The sequence below is a fragment of the Achroia grisella genome, unplaced genomic scaffold, assembly GCF_030625045.1.
Source record: "Achroia grisella isolate CSIRO2021 unplaced genomic scaffold, CSIRO_AGI_Agris_v1 utg11170, whole genome shotgun sequence".
Taxonomy (NCBI): Eukaryota; Metazoa; Arthropoda; class Insecta; order Lepidoptera; family Pyralidae; genus Achroia; species Achroia grisella.
The window spans coordinates 150,125-172,708 of record NW_026712583.1 but is presented as its reverse complement, the minus strand read 5'-3'; the positions used below and the strand labels follow the sequence as shown (position 1 = coordinate 172,708).

General features: G+C 33.2%; 4 protein-coding genes across 4 annotated transcripts; 1 reads left to right on the top strand and 3 right to left on the bottom strand.

Moving 5' to 3' along the window:
* The first annotated feature begins 2,684 nt into the window (after positions 1–2,684).
* Positions 2,685–3,424, top strand: LOC131850145 (uncharacterized). The gene has a single exon (XM_059200322.1). It carries the CDS (start codon positions 2,750–2,752, stop codon positions 3,407–3,409), a length of 660 nt encoding a protein of 219 aa, XP_059056305.1. The 5' UTR covers positions 2,685–2,749; the 3' UTR covers positions 3,410–3,424.
* A 5,132-nt stretch (positions 3,425–8,556) lies between these two features.
* On the bottom strand, positions 8,557–9,348 carry LOC131850118 (uncharacterized). Its single transcript, XM_059200288.1, has one exon. It carries the CDS (start codon positions 9,312–9,314, stop codon positions 8,595–8,597), a length of 720 nt encoding a protein of 239 aa, XP_059056271.1. The 5' UTR covers positions 9,315–9,348; the 3' UTR covers positions 8,557–8,594.
* Positions 9,349–17,964: 8,616 nt separating this feature from the next.
* Positions 17,965–18,631, bottom strand: LOC131850167 (protein lethal(2)essential for life-like). The gene has a single exon (XM_059200344.1). It carries the CDS (start codon positions 18,504–18,506, stop codon positions 18,000–18,002), a length of 507 nt encoding a protein of 168 aa, XP_059056327.1. The 5' UTR covers positions 18,507–18,631; the 3' UTR covers positions 17,965–17,999.
* A 3,223-nt stretch (positions 18,632–21,854) lies between these two features.
* On the bottom strand, positions 21,855–22,584 carry LOC131850082 (protein lethal(2)essential for life-like). Its single transcript, XM_059200237.1, has one exon. It carries the CDS (start codon positions 22,540–22,542, stop codon positions 21,925–21,927), a length of 618 nt encoding a protein of 205 aa, XP_059056220.1. The 5' UTR covers positions 22,543–22,584; the 3' UTR covers positions 21,855–21,924.

The window sequence follows — 22,584 nt, the reverse complement described above, 5'->3', positions numbered from 1 at the left end:
GAGAGAGACACAGGCAGTTATAATGTTAGTCAGTATTAGTAAAAGCCGATTTTTATGTTATGAATACTTTTTTTATTTTAATTTTTTTATGAATACAAATGTTTTATTTATTTAACTTAAATGCACAAAAATAATGTGTACATATAGCAGACTTAACACCTTGCGGCGTTGCGGCGCAGAGAAAGGTTGTTGGCGGTACACTAATATAAATGAGACATGTAAATAAAAATAAGGCACAATATATATAAATTTCTATAAAAGTGATACTGGATACTCGACCTAGTTCAGATTCCAGACTCACACAAGGAACAACTTGAGAGTTTAAACATAAATGAATGTAGATTGTAATCTTCCTTGTGAGTTGTAAAATAAATATTATTTTTATATATTCACTAGCTACCCACCCCGGCTTGGCATGGATGTACATGTATTATACATTTAATTAAAGTTAGCCTTTTGTTAGCCTTTTGTCCCAGTATCCTTCTACCACATCCTGATACGATAACGGGTGATGATGCATTTTGCATTATGCATTTTAATTTTGTTATTGTATATTTTTCTTATTATTTAGATATCGGCTGCTATTGGTCGTAGCGTAATGTCATATAGCTTACTAGCTACTCGCCCGGGCTTCGCACGGGTGTACATGTATTAAATAAACCATCCTCTTGAATCACTCTATCTATTAAAAAAACCGCTTCAAAATCCGTTGCGTAGTTTTAAAGATTTAAGCATACATAGAGACGCGTAGACAGCGACTTTGTTTTATACTATGTAATGATACATATATAAACATACTGCATGTGAATAAATACTTTATGATCTCACAATCAAATTATAAGTACAACCTCAATTTTTATTGTATGGGAACAGAACCTGTGACCGTAAGAAGTAAGGTAGTGTCAAACCACTCAATCATCCAGATTCTCGATGGTTGTAATTGAGACTTAAATCACCCCAGTCATCAAATTGTAATTAGTTACTAGAGCAGACCGGTTTGTATCAATTCACGATAATATGAATTATAATCTCACGAGAATACATTTTGTTTATAGTTAAGTTACGTGTTACTGGGTTAAAAACATTACTTATCAAATACAAGATAATTATATTTTAAGTAGAATATAATAGTCATTAGTATATAATAGTTATTATCATTATTTAATACAATATAATAGTTATGGAATTGTATATATCTCGTATGGAATTCTAAGTGTAATTGTATGGAATTCTATAATCTTACCCACCCACCAAATTATATAAAAATAAATAAATATACCTATATATTCAAAATATAATCTATACATATAAATAAAATAGGGTCTGTCTTTTTGTAATATTGAAATAACCATTTTTTACTACATGCATATGAATAGAAATACGGTACATACACCAAAATATTTTTTTTAACAATTTTTGTCTGTCTGTCTGTTTGTTCCGGCTAAACTCTGAAATGGCTGAACCTATTTGGACGTAACTTTTTTGACAGGTAGCTGTTGTAATAAGGAGTAACTTAGGCTACTTTTGTTTTAGATTTCTTTTAATTTTAGAAAAATAAAGTTTAATTCTACGCGGATGAAGTCGCGGGAACAGTTAGTTTAAAATATAATAGAATATGTATATAGGTGTAACTTAGTTATTAAATCGCGGCTATTAAAAACAAATCTATCAATATACATATATATAAATATAATAAATTAAACAGAACAGAAGAGAAACGGATAAATATAAAAAAAAATACCAATGTACCTACCTACATAAAAACAATAACTATACTCTCAAAAGAATGGCTACAGTTTGTAATTATACATTTCCCGTCTATATTTTTTGTTGGCTAAGATGATAGTCTAATCACAATTTTTTATGACAAATAGCCAATGTTACCAGAGTTGGCAGTTCCCCTATAATTTTGAGAAGATTATGTGGCAAGAACTCTTTTCTGGGCACAATGAAGTACGGGATAGTGGTAATTCGGTGATGGAATAGAAATAAAGAAGAACACAAAAGACTTAGCGACGCTGTTTTATTAAAATCAAAAACGAGAACGCCAGAGTAGTAAACCCCTAGCAGTACTTAAAAAAAAACAAGGCAAACTACAAAAGAAATATTTGCTTATTTAGAAACAATCACTACAAATATAATTGTAATGGATCGATGTACTGTATGGGATGTCTAAATGATGAAAACACGTATAGAATATGATAGTAAAATATATTTAAATACAGTTGCGATCTATCCAAACACAATGAGAGAATAATACAATAAAGTGAGGTCAAATATTATATAATATATCATATCAAATAACACGACATATAAGAAAGAACGTTTCAAATATATAAATTTAAAAATAATAATATCAAAAGAGTTCGGCGGTCGGTCGCCAACAATATTAAAGATTTAATTTATTGGGGAGATTCATCAAAATTTTAATACCCCTACGTAATTTAGATAAGATTCGGGCGGACAGTGATACATTCATCTAGCAACACCATTTAAAGCAGAATCGCATCGTTCTCCAACCGACACTTGAGCTGCTAACGCGAGCGAATGAGGAAAACCATTAACCAAATATGTTTTATATTCCAAACCTATTGATTATTTTACTGACCACAACGAATGAACAAACAGACATTTTCAATCTATTCGCATTGGTGTAGTTTATAAATAATCTTATCACCATATAACGTTCCGTTTAGTGAAACTGGAGTCAGTCGTTGGAGCGCACAGTGAAATATACACGCCAATAACAATGTACCGCGCCATAATTCTTATAACTTTGATTATCGCCGTGGAATGCCACCGCCATTGCTGGAGACATTCATCACCATGTCATAGAAGACATCACGAGTACCGTATCAGAAGCCGAGAGAGAACCTTCGACCACTTAGCAAGAGACGTCATATCCATCGATGAGAATCTAAAGCAACTGTGCTCTGAATACAATAATAATAGAAGCGTTGAGCTCTTTAAATCCGATGTCTATACAATACAAGTTTCACTAGATGATTTTCCAGAAGAAGGTATTTTTCTTAAAACTAAGTATCGCGTTTTATATATATACGCAGAAAAAACTGATGAATCTATGACAAATTATTTTGAGCTCAGAATATTGCCGGATATAGTCAATATTCGTCAAGCTACATGGACTTTCAATAATGGTGTACTAGAAATAGATATTCCATATAAAGCAACTAATAATGATAACTACGTAAGGAATTGTGATGATGAAATTGACGATACAGAATTTCAAGTTCCAAAAGATAATTCAGTGGATTTCGATTTAAGAATTTTGAGTAATGAGGGGAATGTAGCGGTCACGACTGATAGTACAGCACAACTGACAGAACCGAGTAAAACAATTAGGAATCAGCAACCTTCAAAAAATTCTGTCAGCACGAAAATTTATTGACAAATTAATTAGGAATACGCAAACAACAATATTTAAACATACAACAATATACAAATATATTTCAATAATATGCTACTTTGTTTATTCATTCGTATCTACTAGATCAAATGTTTGTGTCAGAGATTCCATTATAAAAAAATTGAACATTTAAATGGCAGAACTGTGTTGTTATCAACAAAAATTGATGTGAATTATTTATATATAATTTCAGTGCCTTAAATTTATTATGTCATTTGAACTGTTAATACATATATAATATATTTAATTGCTACCCTTGAACTGACGTTAAAAAATATGTATTTATTAAATACTATGAACCAATTTTCACGAGTTTGTTTTATGTACATAATAGATATAGGCTATATATTATGTAATTATCCTCGAGATAAAACCTACATATAACATATGTAATTTCGTTATAATATGTGCAAACAGATATATTTTCGCATTTATGGCTTTTGTATGGGGATTAAGTATATATATTTTATATAGTTTAATATCACTGGCAACGGTAGTGAACATAGTAGAACATACTCACAATGCTTAGTGATATATGTATAATATTATAATTAAACTTCAATAGAATAGAAAATCCTTTATTCAAATCAACTTAATTTAAGCACGTTTGAATAGTCAACCTTCTTTTAATCTACCGCTCATTTGGAAAGCTGTCTCATTACAAGAAGAACTAGCAAGAAACTTGCGTGTTGCTCTTTTAAATAAACATTGTAACTTTACACTTTTATGTCTAAACGTGTGAATACAAACTACCGACTAGCACTAATTTATTAGGGTCAAATATTAAACACAGTTTAATAAGACCTTCTGTAGTCGAGCAAAAAAAAAAAGAAAGAAATAACGTTAAAGGAAAAAGAAATTTCAGGGTTCGAAGGTACTCCAGAATGTTAAGGAATAAGTGGTAACGCGGCTGTTAACATGATATACGGTGTTTAGTGGGTTAAGCACACCGCTTTTCTTCCGATTGTCGCAGGTTCGATTTCTCGCACAGTACAAACTCTTGTATTCATGAGTATGACTGCTTGTCTACGTGTTTTCTATATATATTTTTAATGGGTGGTAATGGTATGGTTCAACTGCCTGCACTAACGGTATATACTGGCAGGGCACTAGTGGAAGATGATAGGATAAGCATGAGGTCAGCCCATCATGAGATATTTACCAGGAATTTATCACGATGGTTTCCAGGGTGAACCGCGGAAAGGTCTGATATGATACAATGCTAGCAATAGTCAACAGTCCACGTTACTAACACTCTACTTCCCTCCTTTCTGTTCTTCCATATTATGTAGGTATTAGAAATAAAGTATACCTATGTATTTGTAATAGTTGTCTAGTACCTATATCACAAGCTCTGTGCAGCTTGGAACTAGATGGCGCTTTATAAAATTGTCCTGATATTTATTACACTATGCAAGATCTCCACCGACAAGAGCATAGCTCTTAAATTATGAATGAATGAATGAATTTATTACACTTGCTACTGTTACCACCTACCATCCGGTGAGCTGACAATTTTGCTTGGTAATTACATAAAAAATGTAGTAATATTATTGAAAAAAGACGAGACACGACGTCTCTGAGTGCGAAGATAGCCGCCATTTCTTTAAAATTAAAGAGAGTGAATACTGAGAACCATAACTAGTAATGTTGATAAATTATTAAGACAAAAGAGTTCAATAGAGCAGAAACGCTTCGATAATAACATCAAGTCGCACAATAACTACGTAGTTATCGTATAACAGTCAACTGGACAATAGTAGGTAAAGTCTCTTGATACCTATTTGCAAATATTAGTTATCAGTAATCAGCTAACCTCTACCATTGTATCTGCTTCATTACATAGTATAAAACAAAGTCGCTGTCGCTATCTGTCCCTATGTATGCTTAAATCTTTTAAACATAGATAGAGCGATTCTAGAGGAAGGTTTATATATATAATACATGTACACCCGTGCGAGGCCGGGGCGAGTAGCTAGTATAATATAAGTGTTAGTATTAAAAATCATCAAAACAAAACTTCGGTAATGTTCAAGGATATATTTTTCCGAGTACCAACCACTTCGTTCACTTCGGCGTACGATAGAGGGCGAGTGCAGAAGACACTCCAAACTCGCGGAAGAACTTATGGAGCGGCTGAAGGCCAACTCCCGCCTGACCGCACCTGAGTGCACCGCTAGGGTTTCGAACCTCGGCTCAGACTTGCGCTCCCGCGCGACCTACTCTCCACAGAGTGATCACGTCATTTACGTGACGTGGCGGCGTTAAGCCGGCTCGGCGAGCTGCTTATAGAGTCCCCCACACACGACTTCCTCAGCCGGCTGCTGGGAAGCAGTTCGTTTACCGGTAACCGAACGACGCTGGTGTGGCACACCCCAGCAGTACGCCCGGGTAACGAGCTTATGCTCGGGGCCCGCACTCGGCAGTCCGTAAGGACCAGCGGACGACCCAGTCAGCCATGAAAGTCCTTCCGCGGGTTTGAAACATGAGTTGTCTCATTTTGGACATCAACTTGTCATGGTACATTGCTAGCAATTGCGTCATCAGTTCTACAATCCCCTTCCCTCCTATATGCAAGGGTTATCATTTTCCATCAGGTAGGCCATTAGATTTTCCATTGGAATTGTTTAAAAAATTGTTATTTGGTGAGTTGCAGTGGATTATTACCAACGGTAGGACCACAGTTGACAGTGGCTGTCCCTACAGAGACGTTATCGTTAATCTGTCCACTCAGGCGAGGAACACAAACAATTAATGTGTTTGTAACATTATCACAGTATTGCCAGATAACCGGAGATTTTCCCCAAAATTTTACCCGCAAAATTCAAGTATCGAAGATAAATCCTTCCAATAAACGAAGTTTATATGTGATGTCAACTTTTCTATTTCTAGTCTGCATTTTTGTTTTTGGTTTTAAGTCATACTTCGATGGAGATTGAAACCCGGGTGAGGATTTTTTAAACCTCTTTTTTACAGTGTTGTTAAGTTACAACCAAATTGTTTGAAAGAGCAAAACGCAAGTTTCTTCCTCGTTCTTCTTGTGATTAGACTCTCCGTTTGAGCTGTAGATTAAAAAAAATAAGTAACGACTAATGAAAAGGGCTTCAATTTAAGTATATTTGAATAAAAAAAAAATCTCTACTATCCTTTCTATTGTACAGTTCTCCTATGTTTAAGGTTATTGTTTTTTAACAATAACGCTACAACTTCATAAATTTCTTTTCATCGTCATAAATTTCCTTAAAATTGGGTAAAAACTCCCCAACGTGGCATTACTGCATCGTTTGTTTGTTTAACAGCCTTTATCGAATTCGACCTCTGTATTCCTTTGTGATGTCAAACCTAATTGTACATAGCAGGATGACAGGGGTAGTTACGGGGACTATTGCTGTAACAATGGTCGACCTCCACCCGGTCCCTTTTGAAAATCATCGTGGTTAATAATACCTACTGAATTTCTAATAATAATTATATCCCTAAACAATTCACACAGCGCCATCTAGTCCCAAGTTAAACATAGCCCGCGTTATGGATAGTAGGTAACTGATACAAATACCTTAATACATTTTTTCTACAATTACATACTTATACATGGGAAATACCCAGACTAATACAAACAATCACTCATGAATACAAATATTTTTCTGTGCGAGGAATCGAACCCGCGACCATCGGAAAGTAAGGCGGTATGCTAAACCGTTAGACCACCGAGACTGTCTTTGAGTGATTCGATCATATCTTTTTCCACTTGCCCGGGTGCATGCATGCATCTCTGGATCTACTATACCGATTTTGTAAATTAATTTTTTTTAGTTTTACGTAAAACTACAAAAAATTAATTTATATTTACGCCCATTTATGGAAGAATATTATCATTACATAGTATAAAACAAAGTCGCTGTCACTGTCTGTCCGTCCCTATGTATGATTAAATCTTTAAAACTACGAAACGGATTTTGAAGCGGTTTTTTTAGTAGATAGAGTGATTCAAGAGGAACGTTTATATATATAATACATGTACACCCGTGCGAAGCCAGAGCGAGTAGCTAGTAAGCTATATAATATTACGCTACGACCGATACCAAAATAATAAGAAAAATATACAATAACAAAATAAAAATGCATAATGCAAAATGCGTGTTCTCCTGTTATCGTATCAGGATGTGGTATAAGGGACAAAAGGCTAACTTTAATTAACTGCATAAAACTTGCACAGATACGCTTATATGTATATACTTTGTTTCCGTTCGATTGTGAATATATTGAGTTCTACTTCTGATTGGAAAAAAATAAATATCAAAAATGGACTTTAAATTAATATTGAAATAATTTAATTTCCCTCAACTTTTAGGTGTTTTTTTTTTATGTTTTTTTTTTTTATTATCTGTATTAATGTAATTATTAATGTAATTAATTTTAGGTTTAAATAATAACATCGATTGTATCTTGTGAAATAATATTTTTTTTAATTTCCCTCATATTTCACTAGAAGTACCCGCGGTTTTGTCCGCATGAAATTTGTAGCCTATGTGTTATTTTGATGTAGAAGCTATATTAGTGTAGTTTCATCAAAATCAAAAGAAACACACATCCATCCATCTGTCCAAAAATACTCACAAACTTTCGCGTTTATAATATTATTGAGGTTCCACTTTTCATGCATCTGTTAATCCAAAAAATACTACACAATTTTTTTTTATAACGTAGGAGACTAACGAGCATCCGGCTCACGTGATGGTAAGTGATTACCGCCGCCCATGAGCACCCGCAACACCTGGGGAATTGGAAGTACGTTGTTTTTTTTTGGCCTTTTAAAAAGGAATAAGCTCTTTTCTGGAAGGTTTCCATATCGTATCGGAAATACCATTGTTGGAAGGTGATTCCACAATGTGGTTGTGCGTGGCAAAAAGTTTCTAGGAATCCGCACTGTGGAGGACCGCCATTCATCCAGATGATCAGGAGTTACTGGCGGATGGTACGGTGGTGAAACTCAGCAGCTGGTATTAATCCGAACAATTCCTCAGAACACTCCCCGTGATATATGCGGTAGAAAATGCACAGAGATGCAATATCTCGCCTTAAAGCTACTCGTCGAGAAAATACTACACAAATATATAAAACACCATATATATCTTATAAAATAATTTAATAAAAAAATATTTACATATTAATAATTAACGGGTACGAATTCCACCTCGTTGTTTAAGTCTACCGCATAAGTGGTAGCTTCCACTGGTTCTTGCCTATCAGGGATTTCGTTGGTCAAAATTTCTGCGTCATTATCACCTCTGGGACCGACACCGACGTCTGCGTCCTGATTGTCGTCATTGTCGTTGCCCATCACCTCTCGACTATGTTCTTCATTAGCAGCTTGAGATGGTTCGACAGTTATAGGATTTTCTGTGGTAATCGCTCCTTCTTTAAGAGGGAATTCAATGGTGAGGATATCTTTGCCATAAGTCCACGTTCCGTTTAAGACAATAGCCTCTGGTAATGTTCGGACATCGAGGTAGCTTCGCTGACTAACTTCTCCATACTTATGCACAGCTTGCACCATCAGAACTCCTTCGCGTGCCTTCACTGCTATATCTCGCTCCTGATAACCAACCAATGGTATTGTGATTTTGTAAGTATTATCAACCACTCCCTCACTGGATACGCTGCTCGGGAATTTCAAATAGAAATCTTTTAGCATTATATCAAGCTGCTTCATCTCGTTTTCCAGTTCAGCCCAAAAAGATCTTGTGTCGAAAATATTTTCTCCAAAACCGGGGTAACGTTCGAGTGGCGATGTTTGGCCATGATTGAATCCATGGTGATGATGATGGTGGTAATGGGGAGCTGCTGTAGCCACAGCCAGCACACTCAGTATCACGGCAGCGTTCATTGTCGTGCTTCAACTTTATAACTGTCATCGACAAATAGTTCCACGCCATTTATAGCTCGACGTTTGTCTCGACAAGGAGGGTCTAAAGGTTATCATTGTCTATTCATTTAGTACATTCTGGAGTGATCGCATTCACACTGGGGTCGTCTTTTCTCGGTACTGCGATAAGACGTTGATGCGTCAATAGACCTTATGTATATTTATACAAGTAATTAATTCATTTGTTGAGGAAAAATACGGCTAATCTTACATAAATTGGGAGAGTACCGCTCTAATTTACTTGGATTACATTTACTGTTTTCACATATTTGTTATCAGTTCATTATCATTTTCGTATAATTATTTATATGGATGCATGAATTCCTTGTTTTATTACTGTTAAAAAATGTTATCGTAATAAACAAAACTGTTGAATTTGTTTATATTTTTTTTTAATTGACATTGTTTTTTAATATCGTATTACTTGTACATAGTAGTGTATATGTATATGTTATTGAATTAGGTGGTATTTTGCGGAAGTTGACTTCAGTACGTAATGAATTTATATAATTTTATTTATTTACGCTACCATTGCCATGTGTGAGGTCACAAATACTCAGTACAGAAACCTAACCACCGCTGGAAGCGTTACGACCTTCTCTATTGTTGCTTAAATTCCGACCACTATTGAATCTACACCATATTGCGACACGTGTTTCGCCTTTGAACAAGGCATCATCAGGCTATAGACGAGTTCGGATATAGCTTGGAAGCCTAGTTGACTATTCGGTGAACAAACTGCGACTCATATGGGCAGTTTGTTTCCGCTATTCTCGTCTACTTTATTAATAAATATTATGTTTTTTTTTATTATATATCATCAGCTATTTCATTATAATTTTTTTATTAATCAGCTATTTCATTCTGTCTAATGCCTTCCAATTTGTTTTAATTTCTATATTGTCTTGAATTGTTCATACGAATGAGCTAATGATAGATCATTTTTTGGTGAAAATTGAGATCTACACTTACTTGCAATTGTAAAATTACATAGTATAAAACAAAGTCGCACTCGCTGTCTGTCCGTCCCTATGTATGCTTAAATCTTTAAAATTACGCAACGGATTTTGAAGCGGTTTTTTTAATAGATAGAGTGATTCAAGAGGTAGGTTTATATATATAATACATGTACACCCGTGCGAAGCCGGGTGGGTAGCTAGTTTTATATATTAGTTTAAGTTATTCTAAGCTATTGTATAAAATATTTTTTTATATAACTGGAATCGTGACCGCTGAATAGAAGGTGGCAGCCGTAACATATACACATTAACAATACTACATATATTAGAGAGAATAGAAGGAGGAGTAGGTTTATATGTATAATACATGTACACCCGTGCGAAGCCGGGCGAGTAGCTAGTTGCAAATAAGAACGAAACGCAAATTAAATATTTTTAAACAAATAATCAACAATTTGTGTAACACTTGTGAATAACAATTTTTTAACAAGTTTCGCGGATGACAAAAACGTTTTGTTACCGCGTCCTTTTTACCGACTTAAAATATGGAGATTCTATATTTGATGCCTGTGTATTTATTTTATTGTATGCCATCGTCAATTGTGAACCGATTTTTATCTATACAAATGAATAAAATGAAAGTGTCTGTTTGTAATTTCAAATAACTAAGTGCATATGAAAATACTTTCATATATAAAAAAAAAATTCTTTCATTTGTATATTGTTATTAAACTGTGAGACGGCTAATTTTGGCGGGACTTTCATTCGTACATAGCTAATAGCTAGCATAACCCTTTCAAAACTGGCGTGCAAAAATTATATTTTATGTCTACTATTGTAGTAGACATAAAATATAATTTAAAACGATTTTATAATTTCCGATTGAAAACGATTGTATTCATTTGTTCACTTATAAATATTCAATTTAGTACTACTAATTTGTTTTTAAATATTTGAAGCATTTTTTTTTTCTCCTTATTATACTTTAGACGTATGGTATTTACCAAATTAATCGGATGTAAAAAAAATAAGTAACTTAGGCTATTTTTATTCATTTTAATTCCACGCTAACGAAGTCACGGGTAACAGCTAGTCTATACATATAATAAAAAGATAAATGGTCGCTGTCTGTACATGAGAGATATATGAGAAAACCTACTATTATATTACTGGGAGACTTTATGATCACAATAGAAACCAGGACACTGATATTGAGAAGTTTCATTTTGTAGCTTTGCGCACTATTTTCGAGTACTCTGTACGGCTGGATCGATTTGAATGTGATTTTAAAAAATTACTTGTAATAAACAGTACTTAAAATTTAGGTTTATTTCCAATCGGTTCCCGATTATTCTTAAGAAACAAGTTATGAACTTCAAATGTTATGATAGATGTGATGTGATGTGACCTAACAGGTTTAGCTTAGCACTTGGTCGCGGGTCCGATTCTTCGCACGATACAAACATTTCTATTCATGACTATGATTATATTTTAAATATTTAAATGTTAATTCTTAAAAAAATCGGAACTGGTTGTCTATGTATATTATGTATGTATTAATATCATTTCTCTAGTACCCATAACACAAGCTCGGCTTAGAATGCGCCTAGATGGCGCTGTGTGAATTATATTGAAAAAAAATATGATTAAATCATTAAAACTAAATGAAACTTAATTATTCATTTTGCAATCGTTATGATTAAATAAAACTGAATTGGATATAATATATATAATATACATATATATGCAACACGACAATTACAATCAACTTAATATAAAACTGAACAAAAACACAAAATATCACAAACAAACATTACTAAGAAGTATCAAATAAATAATATGGTTAGTTGAGTAATCTAATATTGCATTCATGTTAATATTATCAATTATATGAACTAATTTATTATTGTACCTATTATGGAAATTACTTAGTATACTATGAGTCAATCTGCGTGTAACAAGGATCCACAATGAACGAGAGATATCTTTGGTGATACATCATAATTCCAACAAACTGTATATCTAGTAGAGATGTGTCAACTCGAGTTACTATCTCGAGTTGAATAGCCAACTCGAGTTGGAACAATTCAACTGGTAAATGAATGAATCAAGTGAAAAAGCGAGAGCATGATTCTGTCATCGAACCGACAATGACATGAAATTATCCCATCATTTCATATCATACAATTTTCACTCGTCACAAATATTTCAGTATTGATTTGAGGTTGTTATCATTTTTTTCGCATATTCATCCGATTATGTTATCATTAAAATTATTATGCGTTCTATAAGTCTTTCCGCGGCTTTAAAGTGCCATTTCTATACGCGTCCTATAGTTCGGTGAAGCTTTCAAGGCTAGCTGCGCCCAAAAACAATAGAATTATTCGAAATAATAAAAAAAAACTTCTTATTCCAGGTAACTCGAGTCAACTCGAGTTATATGAATTTCAACTCGAGTTAACTCGAGTCATGTTTATTATGAGTTAGCACATCTCTAATTTCTATCATTATGTTGAATTATGGTTAGAGTTGCCAGATATTTTTAATAAGGGCCAAAATCTTAAATAGGCAAAAAAATACAGATATTTAGTTTTTTACCCAGGACAAATAAAAAACAAAATTATATAGTCACATTCTTTATTTTTTATATATTTTCTGAGGAGCAAGTCAGCTTTAACATATTTTTTATTGGTTTTAGCATATTTATAAAAACCAATACAATTATAATAGTAATTAAAAACGGTCATCAATTCGCTTTTTATTAAATTAAAGATACGAATCTTGCGTGCGTGAGTATCTTTGTCTAACGAATCGATCGATTTAATAACAAAAAACGGAGCACGATTCGAATACGGGACAGAGTCAGTCACGCCACGCCGCCGCGCCGGGACATTTTAAACTAAGCCTAAAATGCGGGACGTCCCGGGAAATACGGGACGTCTGGCAACGCTAGTTGTGGTCCGCATTTTTTTTATAATCTTCTTTTTTTATATTATCTTTTTATTAATTTATACAGTATATATGTACATGAATTACGGATTCTACAGCCGGAGGTTGTAAAAAAACTCCTTTCCAGTTCTAATTAAAACTAACAATCATTGTATATATTACTATATACATTATATAAATAACACACACAGACACATTTTAGGGTACTGGCACCAGTAGTTGGTAAGTCTGGGTTCAAACTTATATAAGAAAATATTAGAAACAGTAAATTGAAAGTCAGTATATATTTATTAAACTTTGTTACAAAATTAACTTTGGAAAAATTACAAATTTATCCTTTAATAAAGTGAAAAATACTTTTTAAAAAATAAGGCACTTTTCACCAGTTCTAATTAAAACTAACAATCATTGTATATATCTTTGTATATATTACTATATAAATAACACACACAGACACATAAACCCACACTTACCCACATACCAATATTTAAAACTAGCTGTTCCCGCGACTTCGTCCGCGTGGAATTAAACTTTATTTTTCTAAAATAAAAGTAGCATAAGTTACTCCATATTACAACAGCTACCTGCCAAAAAAGTCCCGTCAAAATCGGTCCAGACATTTCATAGATTAGCCGGAACAAACAGACAGACAGACAGACAGACAAAAATTGTAAAAAAAATATTTTGGAGACAAAAATTGTAAAAAATGTTATTTTGGTGTATGTACCGAATTTATATTCATATGCATGTAGTAAAAAACGGTTATTTCAATATTACAAACAGACACTCCAATTTTATATATGTGTATAGATAACTTAAGCACAATAATTCAACTATAGAGGGAAATTATGGGAAAGCAACTCAGTCACTCAAACACATCTGTGACTGAGGTGCTTTGCCATCATTTCCTTTTTAACTTACTATACAATTCTAAAAGAAAAAATATCAAACTATATTCTTGATTGCGATATTCAAACGCAATTCATACGGAAATGTAAATAAAAAAACTCATAAATGTAAATAAATAAAAAAACTATAAATATAGTCCTATCTTATAGCGAAATAAACCTTGTATAATGCCATAAAAAAGGCAAATACCATTGATACGTGTCAACTAGTCGGCGCCATTTTGATTTGATCCGTATAGCATTCTGCCAAAGGTTACGCTTCAGATATTTATGTATATTTGTCTTCTTTGGTTTTTTAAGATAGCCATTTGGGCCGTTCAAGTATTATGTACTATGGGGGGCGGGGGATCTTTAGATTGCTTATTTTGGGTGACATGGGGGGGTGGGGGAGTCTAGATGATGATTACGTCATCACTAGTCATCACATTTACACGAATGTCTTTACCAAAAAACAATACATTAATTGAAAAATGTTTACGTAATCATTGGGGGACAAGAGCTGTGCTTACTTTTGCTGACAAGGGGGATGGGGGTAAATAATTGTAATAAATCTGCTTACGTAATAATTGAACGGCCCCGTATGAATAATATTTAAGTCACCTACAATACCCTTCACAGGAGGAAAGGAGATTGTTAGTAATGTGGACTGATGATCTTATTGCTAGCAATGTACCATGTTAGGTTGGCCTCCACGTGGTTCCTCCTAGACAACCATCGTGATAAATTCCTAGTGAATTTGTCACGATGGGCTGACCTGACTTCGTGCTTATCTTATCATCCTCCACTGGTGCCCCGCCAGCGTAAACCGTTGGCGCAGGCGGGTGCATAATTCCATTATCATCCATAAAAGAATACTCTTCATATATTTATGTACCTTTGCCTTCTTCTTGGGAGATGATGAATAATTATAATACCCTGGAAAAATCACACAGCAGCATGTAGTCTCAAGATAAGCAGAGCTTCTGTTATGGGTGCTAGACAACTGATACAAATACATAGATACATTTTTTTTGTAAATACATACATATTTAAATATACAGACCGATACAATCTTAATCATGAATAAAAACTGTTAGGGAAAATACTCTCTGCTACCAAAATGTTGGGGAAAATACTATGTATATATATAGGTAAAAATAGGTGGAAGCGTCAGTCACGTACCTGTATGGTTCTGCGGATTTCTTGGGCTTCAGGGTCTCGAAGATTTTATCACATCTTTTTATACACATGTATTATACACATTGCTTTCGAGATGTGGTGTTGGCGCAAAATGTTAGGAATATCATGGACAGAGCGTCGCACTAATGCATCTGTTTTGGAACAACTGGATATCAGAACCCGTCTCTCTACTGTGTGCTTCCAGCGTCTGCTAACTTTTTTCGGCTAGGTGGCCCGCCGAAAACCAGATAATTTTGAAAAAAATATAATGTTGGGCCACGCGGACGGTAGAAGGGGCAGAGGTAGGGCACCTGCATGTTGGACTGATCCTGTACGAGAAGCAGTCAAACAAAATATACAGTCGGCGGTCCATTTAGCACAGGATAGAAATGCCTGGAGAGTACATTTTTGGAAGGAGCATTCCTATTTAAGTCACGACCCTCAGTCTTGAGGAACCGACAAAGAAGAATTATACACATAAACCTTCCTCTTGAATCACTATTGCTAAAAACTGCATTAAAATCCGTTGCATACTTAGTTAAAGAGATCTAAGCAGGGGCGGATCTATCTAAGGGCTTTTTGGGCTGCAGTCCAGGGCTCGAGGATACAAAGAGCCCCTAGTCCCCACTGAAACGATAATTAGGATTGTGAAAAAACCTATCATAAAATTGGCAACCCATGCAAATGCGCGTCTATCGAAAAGAACGGAGAATTTCTGGTCGCTTGTTTTTGGTCGGTGTATATTTTTAGTTTAGTAATATATGTAATTAGGTAGGGCTCCTAAGTAAATTCAGCCCAAGGTCCCACAAATTCATTATCCGCCCCTGGATCTAAACGAACAGACAGCGAAAGCGCAATTATTTTTTACTATGTAAAAATTTGAAGCCGTATCTTCTACTGTGACTCATTTGGTTTTTATAACATTTGTCAATACGTTAGAAAATAATTTGAAGTGATAACCTGGACCCAGTAACATAACAATAATAGGCGTAATACATAAGTAATGAGTAACAAAAAAACAGACAGTGAGTCACACTTCTGAATAAAATAATGTAAACACATGTAGGTATGTTTTCTTCAAATAAATGATAATAATTTTACTAAGGATTGTGCAATATAAATAAATAAATATATTTTTTTATTATATATTACAAAATATATATTTATTAATATTAGCGATATACATTAAATAAAATAAAAATATGATTGATTAAAAACCATCGCTCCTAAGAATATCCTTCAATTCTTGTCCCTGACGGGTCTAGGTAGCGAACTCTGAAAAACGGCGAGCATTTAGATCTATGTAGGTGGCAGTGCTATAGGTCCAAGCACCGGACAATAGCCCAAAATCCTTCAATAAAGAATAAAAAAATAACTACATAAAAAAACAAAACATAAATTTTATTAACAAAATTTGGTTCTAAAATCTTAGTTAACCTCATATCTACTAATTAAGTTTTTATGGGGAATTATTGATAATTGCACAAAAATAAATAATAACTATTTCAGGAGTTCTTAAGAACAAACTTTGAATGTAGATAAGGATTTTTTATTTATATTTTCCATAATAATCACAATGATATCCATCCATTCAGACCACGATTCATCAGTTACAATAAATTGTTTGTAATAAGAGAAACAATGTAATAGCGACATCTAAAATCTACAAGAAGAAGTATTTATTGCATGCTTTTTCCTCTATTAAAAGTTTAAGTTAATACCAATAGATGGCGGTGCATTCATTTACATTGGTGAAGGAGTTATAAATTAACACTTCCCATAATCAATTATGGGAAGTGTTAATTTATAACTCCTCCTAATATATTTAGTGATACTTAATATTTAATATTTTCTTTACTTACTTTTCCTAGGCCGTTCGCGCCATGGGGTGCCAGATTTTAAAAGTTATGTAAGAGAAAACAATCAGTGCTGCTAGTGTCGCTAGATGGCGCTATTACTTTCTGATGCATTTCAACTGCTTTCAATGATGATGGTGCAATGGTGCACCCGCCTACGTTAACGGTTTACATTGGCGGGAAAATGGGATGAGCCTGAAGTTAGGTCGTTTGCCCATCGTGACAAGTTTTTTAGAAATTAATTACGATGGTTCCCATGGGGACCTCGTGAAGATTAACCTGACATGCTAATTTTTTTTATAGATGCTTATGAAATGTTTTATCCCCTGCGCAAACAGATTACGCCGGCGAGGCATAAACTGTTGCGGTAGTCCATCGTGACAAATTCACCAGAAATTTATCATGGTTTCCAGGGAGAACCGTGTGAAAATAAACTCGACATGGTATATTGCTAGCATTGGGAATGGGAATAATATTAATACATGAGGTAAAAACTTTTCCCACACTTGTTTCTAGAGGTGAGGGAGAGCAAAATGCTACTATTTTTAACAACATTGATAGGATACTATTTATTGAACAAAATAATGTAAATTATGCATAAAAATACATTAAATCCATATAAAAAAAACTACACACATATATACCTACTCTTTTGTTTATTAATAAGATATATATATTAATACATAATAATACAAATGAAATTTGACTAGAAATGCAATTTATTAAGACACAAACATCATATAACACTTAAATATAAAAAACGGAATGTTTACGTACATAAATAAATATTAACAGTCATTCCAATAGCTTAAAACTCTATTCTCCATTACTTTCCGATTGTTTCTTAATTGGTCCGGTTTGAACTATAGGTACAAGTCTCTCGACTTCTCCTTTCGGCGGTTTTGGAGGCGCAATGATAGTCAAAACACCGTCTGAAGATAATTTCGAGGTTATATTCTCGGTGTCAACGTCCTCTGGCAGTGGATACCTTCTTGAAAATCTCCTCGAAATAAAACCATGTTCGTCCTCTCTCTCTTCATGATTAGCTTCTACAACTAGAAACCCATCAACAGTCTTCACGGCTATTTCTTCAGGTGCGAAGTGTTGGACGTCCAAATTTATTTGAAATTTCCCTTTCTCCGCTTTAATTGTGGACCCTGTGTGCCGAGCTGCTCGTAGGTTCCTCCAGTTCCTGTAGTAATCCTGGTTGCCTTGAGGAATCACTATGGTCACGTAATCCTTAGGCCTCAGTCCTAAACCCAATTGATTGAACAGCCTCGGTTGCGGCTGTTCATTTCTGATGTAATATGGACACACATACATTTCTATTATATATGTAGATCACTAATTAATTACAAACAATATTCTTATTTTATTATTCTCAACGAAAATTAATTCAACAAGTAACACGTGAATTAATCGAATGCACTTTACAATTCGCTTGTGTCAACAAGAATGGCGTCCATGTTTCAAACATTGCTATTTATGCTACACCGGCGCCATCTAGTCACCGGTAGAATAGTCTAGAACGTTACTCTAGAACGGTCTCAGCGCTATCGCATGCTCACGCTGACGTCAGAGATTGTAAACCTTCTTGTTACTGACAGCTTGTACACCATTCTTTTTATTATTTTTGTACTATTTTTGATATCTGTTTTTTGATATGTCAATTTTGACTAGATTTCTTCCCAGTGAGTCCTTTTGGGAAAATATACACATTTATTAAAGATTTTTATTAATACTCGTTGTGTTCCCGCTCCAGTCCCACCTCTATTATATTTATTTTCATGTCTCTGACATTGCAAGTATAAAAAAATGAACAATATATTAATTAGGTAGTTTATATAAATTTGTCGTCAAATAATAATAGATCTTATTTAATTTTTTAATATTTATATATTTATGTCATTAAATTAATTTAATAATAATATTATTTATTATTATGCAGTCGTTTGAATGAAAAACATATGTTTTCGTTAATTACTACATTTCCCTAATAAAATAGAATAAAAACATTTAATAATATTTACTGTTCTTATATAATACTAAGTTAAAAAACTAAAACATTTGATGAAACAAAAAAATACAAGTACATATCTAAAATAAACAAATTTATTTCATTATTATAAAATAAAGCAATTATCTTTATTTAATCAAAAATATCAAAATTCAAAATATCTTTATTCATGTAAGTCTAACGAAAACTTGACAGACTTTTATATATAAGATATATATATATATATAGACTATATAAAAGTCAGTTCAGAATGATTTCGATATGAGAAGAACTGACAAGAAACTCAGCTCGTATTCTTTTTAATCAGAATATTAAATGTTAAAAAAATGTACTTTATTTACACACACATATAGATTTGTAAAAAACAGACAGCGAAAACTTTGTTTTATATAATAATAATATACAATATAAAAATATACACATTATCAAGTAATAAATTAAGAATACTAGTCAATAGATAATTGGGATTTTTTTTAAACATTGATATAAATAAAGATTTTTAAACATCATAGATAGATAGTCTTTAATTTAGGTAAAGATACTATAAAGTATACATAATAATAACATTTATCTATACAACGAAACTGTTTAGAACCTCTGCGCATTATTTGTCATCTGACGTATTATGATGAAATCACTCTCAAGATTCTCGAATAATCTTTCATGTGCAATTTTCGTAAATATTGTGCATTATATAAATTTTTTTTTCTATTTTTTATTTCTTGCTATTTTAATCATTAATAGCTTAACTAATATTTTCAAAAAGGATAAAATGTTGAATTTTTATGAATTAAAGTCTCGCAATAATTCTACTAGACAACAGATGGCGCCAGTTACTATGTAGCATGTAATAATGATATTTTTTTAAGGTTTTTAATTTTAGGTTCTTAGTTGTACAATTAGGTTATGTAAATAATTATATGAAATTTTGAATTTAGAATTCAGTCACATTTATTTGCATTAAATCAATTTCATTGTTCGAGAAATAGGTATTAATTTAATAAATTTTGTTTATGATTTCCCCACACAGTCATAAGTAATGTTAGTACTTGTATTGACTAACTTTTGACATAGAAAATTAACAACCTTACTAGATTTTTTCTAGATGTGACCGTCATTTCTATACCTGGATTAAATCATAAGATATTAACTGTTTATTTATATATAAAACTACCTGTTCCCGCGACTTCATCCGCGTGGAATTTTATTTTATTTTTCTAAAATAAAAGTAGCCTAAATTACTCATTACACAGCTACCTGTCAAAAAAGTCGCTTCAAAATCGGTCCAGCCATTTCAGAGATTAGACGGAACAAACAGACAGACATACAAAAATTGTAAAAAATGTTATTTTGTTGTATGTACGTATTTATATTCATATGCATGTAGTAAAAATGGTTATTTCAATATTACAAACAGACACTGCAATTTTATTTATATGTATAGATTAACAATCATTAAACAAGGGGACGTATTTATAATCCACTATAACATTGGAAAATAAATTTATATACCTACTGTTACCTATGGTGTGACGCACCATTAATTAAAAATGGTAAAGTCAATAATCATGTAACCTGAAACGGAACGTCAGAGGCCAGAGCCAAAGTAATCTATGTGACATTGACAAGTGGATGACGGATGATTGAACGTAGGCAGCGGGAGTTTTGGAGCGAAAGTGTTTATATTATTATAATAACAAATAAGAGATAGGTAATTGTGAATATTGCAGGCATTGAGGTGTTTCTCTCACTGACCAACCGGCATTACGCCTAAGTCGTCACTAGTGATTTTAAAACTACCAATGTTTTAAAATATAATATTTACATTGGATGTTTATTTCCATATTGCACAAAATATACATGTTGACTAATCTGTATATTTTGTGCAATATAGAAAGTGCTAAACAATCGACTTCGACAAAGATATTTTTAATTTGATCAACTTACCTCAGTATAACGTTTAATATATATTTTGTGTATGATTGTTTGTATCAGTCTGGATGGTTTGTATGTATATTATGTATGTATTTACAAAATAAACCATCTATGTGTTTATATCAGTTGTCTAGCACCCATAACACAAGCTCTGCTTACCGTGGGACTAGATGGCGCTGTGTTAATTGTCCAGGGTTATTTTTTTATTATTTTCCTCCCAGATTATATAACGTTTTTGTTTTAATTATAGTTTATTTTTCGAGATATTAATTCTACTTCACATATAACCTATATCTGTTATGTTATTATATTGATTCTCGGTTTCAGTATGTTACTATAATTATATTATTATTAAAAAAAAGAAGGTAATTATAATAAAATTATTTATTTAGAATACGAACAAATTTACATTCAAGTAATTTGATGGGAACTGAATTAAAATTAAAAAATTATCACATAATTATTTGAATTACTCTGTAAATTTATAACATAGGTATAACTATACAATACTCAACAGAAATAACTATTAAAATTAAACAATGTATTAAAGGTAATACAGTAGTAACTAATATAAAAAAATATCACATAAATATTTGAATCAGTCTGGAAATGTATAACATTGACCTTTAAATTCTTATTAAAATTAAACAATATATTATTATAAAATCATTTATTTATATCAAGAAATACTTGCAAATAATTGGTAATACAGTAGCAACTAGAAAATAGCACGTGTAGCAAAATAAATGGAATCAGTCTTGAAAATTACATTGACACCCGATGATACATTCACTTGGATATCTTGTTATCGGTTTCCTGCACGCTGTTCTCAGTTTCCTGGCAATCTTGAGACCGAATTTTTCTGTTAACAGGACCTGTATGAGTTATTGGTACAATACGTTCCCCTGTAGAAGGTAATGCTAGGACTTTCGGAGCAGTTACCGTCAGGATCCCGTCAGATGATAGTTTTGATTCCACAGTATCAGGTAAGCATCCTTTCGGCAGCGCATACTTCCGTACGAACTGCCTAGAAATGTAACCATGCTCGTCTCGCTTCTCGTCATGCCTCCCCTCGACTACGATTTGATTTTCCAAAACTTTCACGCTAACTTCATCCGGAGCGAAATGCTGTACGTCAATATTGACTTGGAATTTCTCGTCGTCGGTACTAATTTTAGTGTCAACCTCATTCAAAGCCAACTGGTTCATAGCAGCAGAAAGTTGTTCAATTGGTCGGATTATGTTTACCCATGGTAGGTAAGCGTTGTCGGAATGCCTCAGCTGGTGTGGCGCGAAAAATTCGCGCGCCAAATGAAACGGTGTGATCCCGAAATCGTGTAGGTAATTGTTGCGCTGCACTAACCGTAGCGGTCTTTCCAAGTCGTATAAATATGGTAGAATCGACATTGTTTGCCTGGATTTACAATCTTCGCTCTTCCCAATATCTCG